Below are 13701 nucleotides of genomic sequence, written 5' to 3'. Positions count from 1 at the left end.
TGTTTAAGATAAAAAAAAAAAAATTGTTCTTCAAACAACGGGGTTTGCGAAGACTAAAATTATCTTATGCTAACCACGTCTAATTTTTTTTGGCTAAAACATAAAATAAAATAAAAAATAGTGGTATTGTGAAAAATTATTAAAATTTTAAATAACTGTTTTCTATTTGTATATATTTTAATTTTAATACTGCTTTGGTGTTCTTTGATGAACAGAAAGCTAAAAAACAGCATCTTTGGTTACATTATAAATGACACCAAACTTTCAAATGCAGTGCATAATATTTAATCATTCATAAAATATTATTTTGAATTAGAGTTCGATTTCAGATTACGCCATAGTTTCAAAGTGTGTACAAATAATGCTTTCATCCATAATGTTTAACCCTTTCGAGTCGATTAACGCATATATGCGTTTTGAGTCATTTTCACCTGATAACCCCGAAAAGAACTTAAATTAAACTCTCAGTTTTAATCGTACAGATAAGAGCAATACATCAATCGAATCTGTAAAGGGTCTAGTTTTTTTTGGATACAGACATAATAACAAAAAACCTTTGTGCACTTATAAAATAAAGATAACAAACAAGGTGCGCTGTCTACAGTCTTTGTCTCCGCTGATCGTCATGTACAAACATTTCATTAAAATGAACTGTAACTCCGTGAATACTCAACGAAGAGACATGAGAGAGATATCTATAGAAAGCCTGGAATGTCTACTTTTAAACTAAACAAGTGCTGCCGAAAACAAATATTCTGAGATAAAGTAATCCATATGAAAACAACGCAATGTCTGTTTTTCATATCTCCGCTCATTATATCTAATGTGACCACGCCCCCGCGCTTAACGCGCTATTCAGATTCAAACTGAAGCGCGCGGCTTGAATACGCCCACACAGAAGAAAAGGCATTGAGACTGTTCTTCAAGTTTTTATTTTATTTTACTGTTTGCTTCGCGATGAGAGGAATAAGACTTAATTCACCCCAAAAAGATGTGATGTGGTTGAGGATTTGAGAAATGGATTTCCTCAGAAAAAAGAATGAAGCACTTTATTCAGCAGAGATCATAAACATGAGTAAGTCTCTTTTTATTTATTTGTACTAGTTTTCACATAACGTGTAAACATTTTACTAGTCAGACTTTTTCCAAAGACTTTTTCCAAACTTTAATTCCTGACTAAATGTATAATCAAGTGAAACATTATGAAGTTTCAATAACAATATACAATACTATACCATTCAAAAGCTTGATGTAAATAATATAAATGTGACAAATAGAGATAACTCTAACAAATGTAAAAACAATGCAGTTCTTTCGATTTATTCCCCCTAAAAAAACCTGAAAAATATTATCAGCTCTTTTCAACATTAATAATAATAATAATAATAATAATAATGATGATGATAATAAATGGGGTTTATTTGGTAGAAAATAAGTTTGTTAAATATTCTGAGATAAAGTAATCCATATGAAAACAACGCAATGTCTGTTTTTCATATCTCCGCTCATTATATCTAATGTGACCACGCCCCCGCGCTTAACGCGCTATTCAGATTCAAACTGAAGCGCGCGGCTTGAATACGCCCACACAGAAGAAAAGGCATTGAGACTGTTCTTCAAGTTTTTATTTTATTTTACTGTTTGCTTCGCGATGAGAGGAATAAGACTTAATTCACCCCAAAAAGATGTGATGTGGTTGAGGATTTGAGAAATGGATTTCCTCAGAAAAAAGAATGAAGCACTTTATTCAGCAGAGATCATAAACATGAGTAAGTCTCTTTTTATTTATTTGTACTAGTTTTCACATAACGTGTAAACATTTTACTAGTCAGACTTTTTCCAAAGACTTTTTCCAAACTTTAATTCCTGACTAAATGTATAATCAAGTGAAACATTATGAAGTTTCAATAACAATATACAATACTATACCATTCAAAAGCTTGATGTAAATAATATAAATGTGACAAATAGAGATAACTCTAACAAATGTAAAAACAATGCAGTTCTTTCGATTTATTCCCCCTAAAAAAACCTGAAAAATATTATCAGCTCTTTTCAACATTAATAATAATAATAATAATAATAATAATGATGATGATAATAAATGGGGTTTATTTGGTAGAAAATAAGTTTGTTAAAAGGATTTCTGAAGGATTGTGTGACTAGAGAAAGGATGCCAAAAAATTTGAAAGTCAGCTTTGATTGTTCCTAATAAACTGTTTAACTGCTCCCCCAAGTGGATATTAAATTATGTTGTGGGATAATTAAATATATTCTTAATAAACTACAAACATAAAATTATATACTTTTATTTTGTTCTCTTTCTTGTAAGTCCTCCCTCACAGTGGCACAGTTGAATGAGAGGCTCATTATGCAGCTCATTATGCAGGCCTTTGTCTTCTCAGGTGTAAATCACAATGATTTTCATGATAGTTGACGCCTACTCGCATATGACTTTTACCAACAAAAAGTGTTTTAGAAAATTTAAATCAATATATTGTTTTCTGTGAGTGAGTAAACAAGATGATTTTCACATCATTCAGAAAGAAAAATTCTAGGCTACAAGCTCCAGTTCTCAACTTTTCCGGCAACCAATTTTATGTATGTGTTTTATTGCCTTATTCAAGTGATTTAACATTTTTAGTTTTTCACTAACCATGCATAACATTTTTTTTCTCAAAAATACAATCATGTACATGCATGCATTTCACATATTATTATAGCCCAGTTTGTGCTGATTACAGTGATATTAGACTTTACCAATTTAGATATTTATAAGAAACTGAAAAAAGCACAAATGTCAGGGCATGACAAAACTTCTCAAGGCCCCAAAAATACCCTTAGACTCCAGAGGGTTAATGAAAAAGGAAAAAAATCAGAAAATCTTTCTTCTACACAATTTAGTTTATATAGCGTTTTTCACAATGTATGTTTATATATTACGTCAAATTCAGAAAACAAAATTGGCACAAAATAAATTTTGTATAAGCCACTGCGGCTTATTAATATAATATCACATAACACATGAATAAAAACCTGGCTATTGACAATCATCTGTAACATGCTGTTACTAAAAAAATGTTTTACCTCTCACTAGGTGGATGGCTTTGAAAATAACTGATATGCCTTTCACTCAAATCCCTAAATAGTTACAGTTAGGGATATTTAGGTCATAATGAAAAGCTAGACAGTCTTGCTCTGTACAGAAGCAAATATTACAGAACTCATCCTTGGCAGAGACGTGGTCACTAACACAAGGCTGAGATCTGCCTAAATCGACCTAAACTGGGTGAGTGAGGCTCTTCAGAAGCAGTCGACGTGAGGCAAAGTGATGACATAAACTCAGGCTGAAGGGCCCTTTTAATCTACCGTAATCCCACCAGTTAGAGGGGTAAAACAAGAGTTTATTTCTCTAATGAGCCCAGCATGATCACTGCTAGTCTATTAGGAAGGCCAAGAAACTATTGGTGCTTCTGAAATTGCATACTGTCTGAGTAGGTACTACATTTCAATTTGAAGTTACTTCACGACCGTAAAAAAAAAAAAAAAAAAAAAAAAATGAATTCTATAGTATGAATATGGGTAGTGTGAATGAAATGTCATGTTGTTACTGTCACATGACCTACCAGCGTCCGTAGTGTAATTTACTGCCCTTCTTAAATCCTTCCCCGTGGCCCCGTGGGATTGTAAAGTGTCGGGCGAATGCTCACGTCAGAATCCAGGTGGAAGAAATAAGTAATAAGGTGACTTTTTCGCCTACTACGATTTCAGATGTACTACTCACCACACATAATGTTTTTCGCCTAATATACTGTAGGGAATTATGCGATGTTGGACACAGCACAAGCACAAGTTACTTTAGAGCTAGAGTAAATAGAAATTGAAAATAAAAAACACAGTTTAGATTCTAAATTCTTTACAATTTGTAATTAGGAGATGAACACATGAATGAATTTTTTTTTACAATATACATTAATGCACCAAGTTGTTATGTTGCTTGTCAGCTATAATAGCCCTGCTGAAAAGTGATCAAACTTTTTTGCTAGTCTTAGCCAGTTTACGTCTAGCCAAGCTGGTGTTTAGCTGAAAAAATGTACTAAGCCACTCTAAAACCAACAAAAAGCCTAGCCAGGCTGGTATACCAACTAAGACCAGCTTAGGCTGGTTTAAGATAGTTTTTGTTTTGAGACGCTTTTTCAGCAAGCTCTGATTGGATGTTCAGTTAAGTGAACGAGTGGCAAGCAAGCGCTGCTTTAAGTTTCATGTATCTTCGTTTATCTTTGTTTTAGTTTCTCCTTGTGAATGACAAATATATACTATTGATAGCTGCTGATATAGGCAGCCTTAAAAGCAAACATTCTATTAATATTAATAGAAGAATGTTCGTTCATAACTTTGAAAGAACCTTGACAGAACATTTGCCAAAATTCTGAGAATTTTCTCTTAGTTGCAGAAGCGTACTGTTATTAAAATTAGCTATATTCCTTGGTCAAATAACGGTCTTTTATTATTATTAATAAAAATAAATCTTGAAAATTGTTACATTTATCATATTGCAGTTTCAGCCATTTAATAAAAGTAACTGAGGTGTATTTGTGTCGTGCCAACATCACACTTTGTGACCACATAAATGACCATTTGCTTTAATCTAAAATATGAGTCTAAGAATATTCCTTATTATGACTTGAAGGGAAAATACTTTATTTTTTAAGCCAAAATCTTCAGCAGCATCTGCAATATACAAGAGTGAACATTTTCATTCCTCCTCACAGCTGTGTCCTGAAATTTGTCCCTTAGGCTCCAACAGCGGCGCTCCATCAGTCAAAGAAACCGAAAAACTTCAACTGTAAATTCACGGCTAAATTACTGCTAATCTCATTCATTCAGTGAGTCTAATAGCAGTACAACCACTTAAACCAAGGTCAGGGCCTTCAGGAAGAACAGTATGCTAATAGCACTGTATTCAGCCTTTTTGTGTGTGATGAAAGCAAACTGAAAGCGTGACAGAGTGAGGGATGATGGGAAAGCTGTAAGGCTTTAGGCTGTAAGGAATGGTGGAGGGAACGGTTGACAGCTGCGAGAGCCTGTTCATGAGCATTACATCATCTCAGGACTTGAAAAGCTGATAGTGATAACCCTGCGGTGTGTTTTAATGTGCATGTAGTGGGTTGCATTTGGGTTTTGGAGTCAGACTTACAAAATAGTCTCTTCAAGCAAAGGCCATAATCAATTACATCATTGAGAGTTACCAAAAATATTCAATTTCTTGTTTACTTTTGATAAAACTAATGGAATGCAACGCGTCTTTAGACTAAAAACTAAGCACTTGTGAATGAATCATATGGGGTCAGGTTAGACAAGTTGTTAAATGTCCTTTTCTTTCTTATTAACAACTTTTATAGTATGAATAACTAGATTTTTACATTTTGACCATGCAAAGCTCATAGACATAATGCCAGGCTATTGTTATGCAGTTATTATAATTTGTTGACTCGTGTTGCCAAAGTAGTGGAAGAAATATTTAACCCATATTGAGACGGAACGACCAAATCATCTCCTGTGTATTTTGATTATTGATTGGTTTTCTGGTTTCTATATGTACCTGCGTCCCTCCTTCAATGTACATCTATGAGATGGTTTTATCAATTTTACTGTCCATCCACCAAAAAATTGGATCATTTATTTCAGATGTTCTGATGTATAAAGTAAAAATGTCATCCACCGTTAAAAGTAAAGGTTCTTTGGCATTGATGGTTCCATGAGGAACCTTTAACATCCATGGAACCTTGCCACTGCACTAAAGATTCTATACAGTGGAAAAAAAGTTCTTTAGATTATTAAAATGTTCTTCACACTAAGAAAAAAATAGTGGTTCTGTGGCATCACTATGAAAACCACCTCTGAAAGCTTTATTGTTAAGTGTGAAAAGTAAAACAAAATTAGCAAAATTAGCAAAAACTCTTGCAATTAGCTACTTTTAGAAAACCTGACTATCACTGGACAACCCAAATATAGCTGAGAGAATCACAAACTGGTAAATAAACACCCTTAACACTTCAGATAATAAGATTAGTCTTAAAGCAGAAGGATCTGCCAGTGTTTAAGGCAAAGAGTTAGCCGATGCAAGAGGAACCAATTTAAAACATGTGATGTAATGACAGTTTTCCGGAAGCATATCAAGCTAACAGCTTTAAAGGTCTGTCAGCTGACATCATGCATCCAAAACGAGGGGGGAAAATACACACTCGATAAAACTGTTAAGATAAAATGACTAATCAAATATGAGTGAGCCAGAAGCTCCTCTCAGACAAGCCTTAAACACCAGATGCTCTGAGAATTAACCCGTGTAATTCAGAGAGGCTTGAGTGGTCTGGTAAACTAAGGGTAACTTGCAGCCCCCGCTGAGCTAAGAAGCCTCTGGTATACACCACACAATAGTTTGGGGTTTCTATAAATAACCATTCAGGCTGGAGGGCTAATCTTATCGTGATTGCAGAGGTCATTATAATCGAGCAGGAAAATGTTTGGCAACAGCAGGAAGTGTCTGTGCATGTCAGTCTGTGAAAGAAGTAGTACTGAATGACCAAAGCACCCAAGAGTTGGATTTGAATTTGTTTTAATAAAATTCCTAGCTGATTTTTAAAGTCAAAAAAAAAACCTTCACTGGACTTTTCACTATGCATGCTTTGGTTTATTTAGGAACAGAATAGATTAAATATTCCAATGAAGTCCAGTCAGCAACCATGCACCTTTCCATCAGATATGTAAAATGCATGTAAAAATATTGTAATTTATGAATTTAATTAAGAACAGGCCACTTCTGGTCTGATTCTCAACTAATTGAAAATCCCTAATATGCAAATGATCTAAAATTAATTATAATGAATTAAACTGCCAGTTTAAATAATGAGCTGAGGGATTGTTTCTATGACTCCAGCGGACAAATAGATCACACAGAAAGATGCACTGCAGTAAACAATAAGTAAAAATGTCTGTTTAACATTTCTACAGGTATAAACTATGATCAGAGAGTGCTTATGCTACAAATGATGGTATATTATGTCAAGATTTTAGTGCTAAACCATGACTATAGAGATGAGATTTGAAGGATCAACATCAATCATTTGTTCAATTTAAAAAGCAATGATATTCCTAAACATGAATACAGTTGCATCAAGTCGGACAAATTCATGGCCGTTCACCTTTTTTGCATTATTGTTATTTGGATGAAATTAATTAACATCTCATACGAGTCAGACGAGAAAGCAAACTTACGGAGACGTAGCCGGATGCCAAGCCAGCTTCTGGGAGGTGATTTGTGAAGAACTGGATGCATAATCCACTTGTTGGGAACCATGTTGTCTGCTTTTACTCTGTGTCCCCTGGGTGGAGATCCACACTATAACAGCTGGCGGAGGGGTCACCAGCGGTCAGATAGCACTCCTGGCATGATGATTGGAGAATGAACACTGCTTTCACTGCCAGGGGCATAGATCCCAGCTGGGACACATCCCACAGATTTAAGTAAGCATCATTTTGCCAAAGTTACATCCAGAGTATTTATATCTTTAAACAAACTAGGTTAATTTGAAAACATACAAAACACAAATACTGTTAAAATTATAAATAAAAATACAAAATGTTGCTAAATATCATTAAAAGTGGTTCATTGGCTCTTAATCATAGGGGAACCACTTTAAGTGCTATATAGCACCCTTTTTTGAAAAGATGTTATAAGGCACCTTTGTCAAATGGTGCTAGGAAGAACCATAAGAAGGATCTCTCATATGTTTAATATGAATGGGAATTTACTACAATGGCAAAAGCTGTTCTGAATCACTTTTATGCTTTTCTGAGGTCAAAAAGTCTTGTGTGGGTGCCCTGAACATTTCCTTTTGGGGGAGGGGGGGGGGGGGTCATGGGGCAAAAAGGTTGAAAACCACTTTATCTTCAGGAAATACACTGTACTTTAATATTGTTTTTAATCCTTTCCTTTGCTTAACTAAGAGAGAGTTTGAGAACCTCTGAAGAACCTGTGTGTGTGTATTGGTCTATATACTGTATGTGATGCTAACTTCATTCTCTCCGGGTCTATAATGTTTTTCAGAAAGATATTAAAATAATAATAAATAAAAAAAAACATAATGCTGACATATTTTGTTTGGCTTAAAGTTAAAAACATTAACATGGGTAAACTGCCCAGGTATTGTATGGAAAAAAATTAAATGATAATTTAAAAAAACTTGACAAAATCTTTCATAATTGCTTTTCATTTCATTGTAAAATATCACTCGAGAAACATTTTAACTTCTATAAAAAAAATGATTAAGTTGTCAAGCACACACGTTTTAAATATGCAATGAAAGTAGTAATTTTTTATGAGAATTTTACACCACTTGACTTTTTGGAGTCTAACTTTTGTTAAAAATGGTATAAACAATGCGAAAATGAAACCAACATAAACTACATGTCTAAGACTTTGCCACATTTTAAACTAGATTCGTTTTTAATTTTTATTTCAACAAATCCTAATGTCACTGATCCACATTTTACTTGCAATGCATGCATTAAATGCAGAGCCAGGCTGCACATTTCAAACAGGCCTGATTGGCTGCATCTCCTTTGATCTCACAGTATTCTGTTGCATTGTAATTTCAATGGCTCGGTAAACGTGCACGCTGCTTACTTTTGCATCTCAGAGATTAACAAAACGAACTACAACATGACCAATGCACGTATTAGATCCAGCGATCGCATTCGATTCTGTGGTGTTTCTAATAATCTATCTCGAAACTCACTCTAACCTGTTGCATTGTAAAGCTTCATCATCGACCCGCGGAGCCAAAATAAACTCGTCCATTCAGCAGCAGCAGGACTTTAAATTCACTCCAATATCGCTTTCATCCCCTCAGAGGGGTGTTGAATCTACTGCACCGCCGCTGTCTTCTGTAAATCCATGCTTGGTGGGACAGGACTGGCGATTAGCAGCGTGAAAGTTTCTCGCCGCTTTGTCTGGGCTGCTCCCTCTGCTCTGTTTCAGCCATGGACAGCGTTTTTTATTCATACAAACCTGCTTTAGTCAAGATATCCCGCTGCACTACCTGCGTTCAGCCGCTAGAGGCGCCAAAGAGACACTGGTGCACAGGCGCGTGTTTAGAACGCAATTTCTCATTCTTATTCAATTTTTTTAATGCACCTTTTAGTTATTAAATGGAATATTTTATGTCTATGTTATAGACACAAATGTGGCACGTTTACAGAATTATGCGGCTCTTTTTTAGGAATCCATTTCCACACTCTAAAATTGCTTTCATAACATTGCTTTTCCCATTAGCGGTAGTAGTACAGAATTTAATGTGCAGGCTTGTCTGAATACTTGTGAACATTTTGCTCCACCTGCTGTTCATCATCTGCATCTGCAAATAACCGCTTAAGCTCCACCCGTGCATTTAGGTGTATTTGGATGACATTATTTATTTTAAGAGGTGATGAAGCTGGTTGGTAGAGAGAGAGAGTTGAGCTGTGAATTGGATTATTTTTATTTATTCATTTTTATTCAGTTTGCAGCCTGGTGGTAGCTTACTAGTCCTTGATGGTGTGGTAACTGTTACATACAAAATCATAAATGGGTAAATCAAAAAGAGGCCTAATACTCTCAAGATGTATTACTCACGTGAACACAATGTGAATCACTGCAAACAGTTTACAAGTATTCTCTAGCTTTGACTGAAGCCCTCTGCTGGGAAATCCACATGATGCTGTTTAACGTAACAGAGATCAAAATGTGTTTCCACTCTTCGAAGAACAAGAAACTGAAGGCTGTTCAGTGACTTAGGCCAATCTGCTCACTGCACATTTCGGAGGGAGCGAAGGCCAGTGCTAGTTATAGTGAAATAAGGAGCTATCAGGATGAAAGTGTTGTATTTCTTAACAGTTTTATTTCTGGTGTCTAATATATCAACATCCTCATCAGATTTGAGTTGCGGGTCCGTGTACGTTTTGATAGTTTGTTTTCCAATTTGAAATGAAATAAGCAGAAACGAGAAAACGGCCCCTTTATTCGTTTTTCGTTTTTTTTGAAAAAACCGAAAAACGAGATTTCGGCTTGATTTTTCGTTTTTTAGTTCAGAGGCATAAAACGAATAAATGACTTCAAAATTCGTTTTACACATGTGGGCGGTCCTGAGACGCCTCCTTCCGCCGATTGGTCAAGCAAATCTGGGCACGTGACGTCATCAGTTGTCGCTCAGGTCTGTTCAACAAAATAATAGTCCTCTAACGTTACTATGGCTACCGATTCTTAAACTGTGCAGGGCAGGTCCTGTTGGGCTTTCTTCTTCGCAACTTTACGCGTTTCACAGAAATCTTTACATCAGAAATATTAAATATTAGTCTGCCACCAGCCCGTTTTAATTAGCGGTGCGGAGTTAAATCTGTGTGGTGAAGCTGCGCTAGACAGCGCCGAGCGGGAGAGGATCAATGACCAGTGTTCGGTCAGCAGTCAGAACTTGGGTACCGATGATGGTGAAATACATTTTTACTGAAAATGACCCGCGAGTATGATTGACAGGACGATAGCGGAGACAATTAAACAAGATCAATTCGAATTCGAACAAGATCAATTAGTATTTTCAAAGCATTTTGGAACTCTTCTTGTTGGAAATTGACAACACGTTCATTTACATTTACATTTATTCATTTAGCTGACGCTTTTATTCAAAGCAACTTACAATTGCTATATATGTCAGAGGTCGCATGCCTCTGGAGCAACTAGGGGTTAAGTGTCTTGCTCAGGGACACATTGGTGTCTCACAGTGATTCAAACCCGGGTCTCTCACACCAACACCACCCCCTCATCGTTCAAAAAGAGATGCAATGTCAGGACACTGCATAGAGAACTGCCTCTCCACAGCAACCTGGTCCTCTGTTGACTGAAATGGATACTGCCCAAAAGTTGAAACTGGTGTCAATGAGGATCTTGCTTCACGGTCATACCTGCCTGCATCCTCCACTGCATTTGGCAAAAGATCCACAGACACTCTCTTTTGGCATCCTCCATGAGCCAAAACATTAGGAACCCCCTTTTCTAATAATAATAATAATAATAATAATTAGACAAAAGAATATGTATCTTATCAACATAATTTCAGTAATTTGATAAGGAAAGGGACTTTTAACAGATGATAGAAGGTAATTTACAAAATCGGAGGCATTCTTGACTCTGACACAGTCACGGCCTGTGGCATTTACATTGGCAGTCGATTGATTCAATTACATATACCTGTACTCTGTAAGATTTACTGTGATAATTAACAGGGCCTATCATGAAATAATATTTGCCAAAAGTGTTAGATTTTCCTGAATGCGCTGTAGAATAATTTACATCCAAAGATTTTCAACATTACAATTTTTAGAGGAAACGTTCTTGAACTAAAAATAGCAAAAGGGAGACAGACACATTAACTGTCATAAATGGTTAATGAAAAGGGTCAACTCCAGATACATCTAATTGGGTGTCAACTCTGTCAATTTTTTCTGTCATAAAATTTTGTGGTTACCATTGTGCTGAAGAGTATTGCTGTCAATTGCGATTGTCACTTTGATTCAACTCATGAGTCACATGTGTCGAATGTGTCCATCCTGAGCAAGCATTAATGGAAATTGTATGTTAAGTCAATGTAATTCAATTAGGTTATAACGGCTTTTCCCTGTTTTATGTTTCAACGAACTGATTGAAGTAGGTCACAGCAACGACATTAGAATTTCTATGTAGAATCAGGTAGAAATACCTCCTTAAAGCAACCAGATTTAAGATCCACTGCTCTAGAGGTCCAAGATTGTATGTAATAAACTAACTTCCTTAACTGTATGTAGCTGTTGTGCTAGTCTAATTGTTTTCTTTTTTTTCCTTTTAAATAAACAGAATCACACAATTGAAAGAATATGGCCTGAAGTAAATAACAGAGTGAATTATCCAGTGAAAGGGGCACTGATGCAATTAGTGAACCAGGAGGAACTGGACATGGAAGATGACCTGACACGTTATTGCGTGTCTGCACTATCTTGTCAGGATGCTACAGTTGGTCTTGCCTGTGTGGTGCAAGTGTGAATTATATAATAGGCATGTGCAAGTATCAACATTTCATATCACAGTAATTACTTAAGGTTCAAGTTTTTTAATAGTATTGTCATAAAGAACAGGTTTTAAAAAAATTGTCTTTGTTAATGACAAGTTTCAATTTTTGTGATGTATATTAAAATATCATGCAATATGGCAAAAAAGTATAAGTTTCAGATTTAAGAAACAAAATTAACCTAAATAAGCTAAATGCTAATTTAAATAACCCTAATGCAAACATTAAATGAAAACAACACTTTGTAAAAAAGATAAAATTGTGGTTGCTTGCCCATTTATGATCAATCAGATCAGCCACAAGCTAATAAATTTCAGCAAAGAATTTATCAAAGCAAGGGAATATTCTAAAATGCTTACAGTTTTTTTTTTTCAACTGCTTACACACAAAATTATTATGTCACACAATTTCTAAAACCAATTTCTAAAGACACTCAGACACCAGAACCACACACTAAATCTGCAAAACCATACACAAATGTTTGGCCTTTTATTCAGTTTTCAATTTCGTTAAACACTTTTTGCAAAACACAACACACAATTTTCTATACAACACACAAAAATCTGACAGGAAGTTTCTTGATTTCCTTTTATAAACACAACCAATCAAAATGCCACACTAATTCATCAGTGCCTCACACTAACTCCTCACATGTGCAGACAGTTGTTGCTTTACCTAACAACAACCAATCATAACTTTAGTAGTGGCCATAAATAGGCCAAAGGTCAAGTAATAGGTTTTGGATAATGGATGCAAACAATGCAGACAGAGTACAAGAGGACGAGTTTGACTAATAGGAGTTGGAAGGGGAGCAAGGGAAGGAAGAGGACGAGTCAGAAATGGAGGACAAGGAACAAGAAGAGTGGTCTCGAATGAGATTAGGGCTACAGTAGTCATTCATGTGATAAACCATGGTTTAACAATGAGAGAGGCTGGACTGAGAGTAGAAAGAAATTCATAAAGGATTGAAAAAACATAAGAGCAAGTATATGATGACAAAATTTATTTTAAAGTGGAGTATCCTTTAACAAGTGAACTGGATCAAGTTCCTGTGGAATAAAAAATGTTCTTGATGGCATTCATTGTTTCTCGTTTTATTGTTTGATTATACAGCCAGGACTGGACTTCTTTCTTTTACACACACACACACACACACACACACACACACACACACACACACACACACACACACACACACACACATAAATATTTGAATTTTTTCATGGTATAATTATGTAATCTGCTTATTGTGAGCCTAAATGAGTAAATTGGTATTTAAACATTATCAGGGTGACTTGCCACCAACTGCTGGTGTTTTTTTTATATATATTAAAAGTAGTGTTTCATGTTGTCACTTCACATTTAATAGCCTCTTAGAATGAAATTGTAATGTAAATTCACAGTGCCTCCTTTGAGCTGCAATAGACAGTGTGTAAAGTACATCTAAAGCCAGGTCAGATGCTGTTTCTGTGCCACCTATACTGCAAAGCTGGGTGTTTGTTCATACAGAGTTCATCAGACAGCCTGAAGCCTCTTACGTTTTGATTTAAATTTCAAAACACAATTC

The 13701-nt window shown here is 35.5% G+C and overlaps 1 protein-coding gene across 1 annotated transcript in view; it reads right to left on the bottom strand.

The window, feature by feature from the left end:
- Nucleotides 1–9034, bottom strand: part of LOC113065698 (pleckstrin homology domain-containing family G member 5-like) — a 61804-nt gene extending 52770 nt beyond the window's left edge. Inside the window, exons 1-2 of the mRNA XM_026237165.1 lie at nt 8805–9034; nt 7276–7500 (exon numbers count right to left, since the gene is read on the bottom strand). Coding sequence (XP_026092950.1) covers nt 7276–7357 — 82 coding nt within the window. The 5' untranslated portion in view covers nt 7358–7500; nt 8805–9034. The remainder of the gene's footprint in view (nt 1–7275; nt 7501–8804) is intronic.
- Between the last annotated feature and the right edge of the window lie 4667 nt (nt 9035–13701).

This window comes from Carassius auratus, chromosome 48 (assembly GCF_003368295.1).
Source record: "Carassius auratus strain Wakin chromosome 48, ASM336829v1, whole genome shotgun sequence".
Taxonomy (NCBI): domain Eukaryota; kingdom Metazoa; phylum Chordata; class Actinopteri; order Cypriniformes; family Cyprinidae; genus Carassius; species Carassius auratus.
This window is presented reverse-complemented; position numbering and strand designations above follow the sequence as displayed.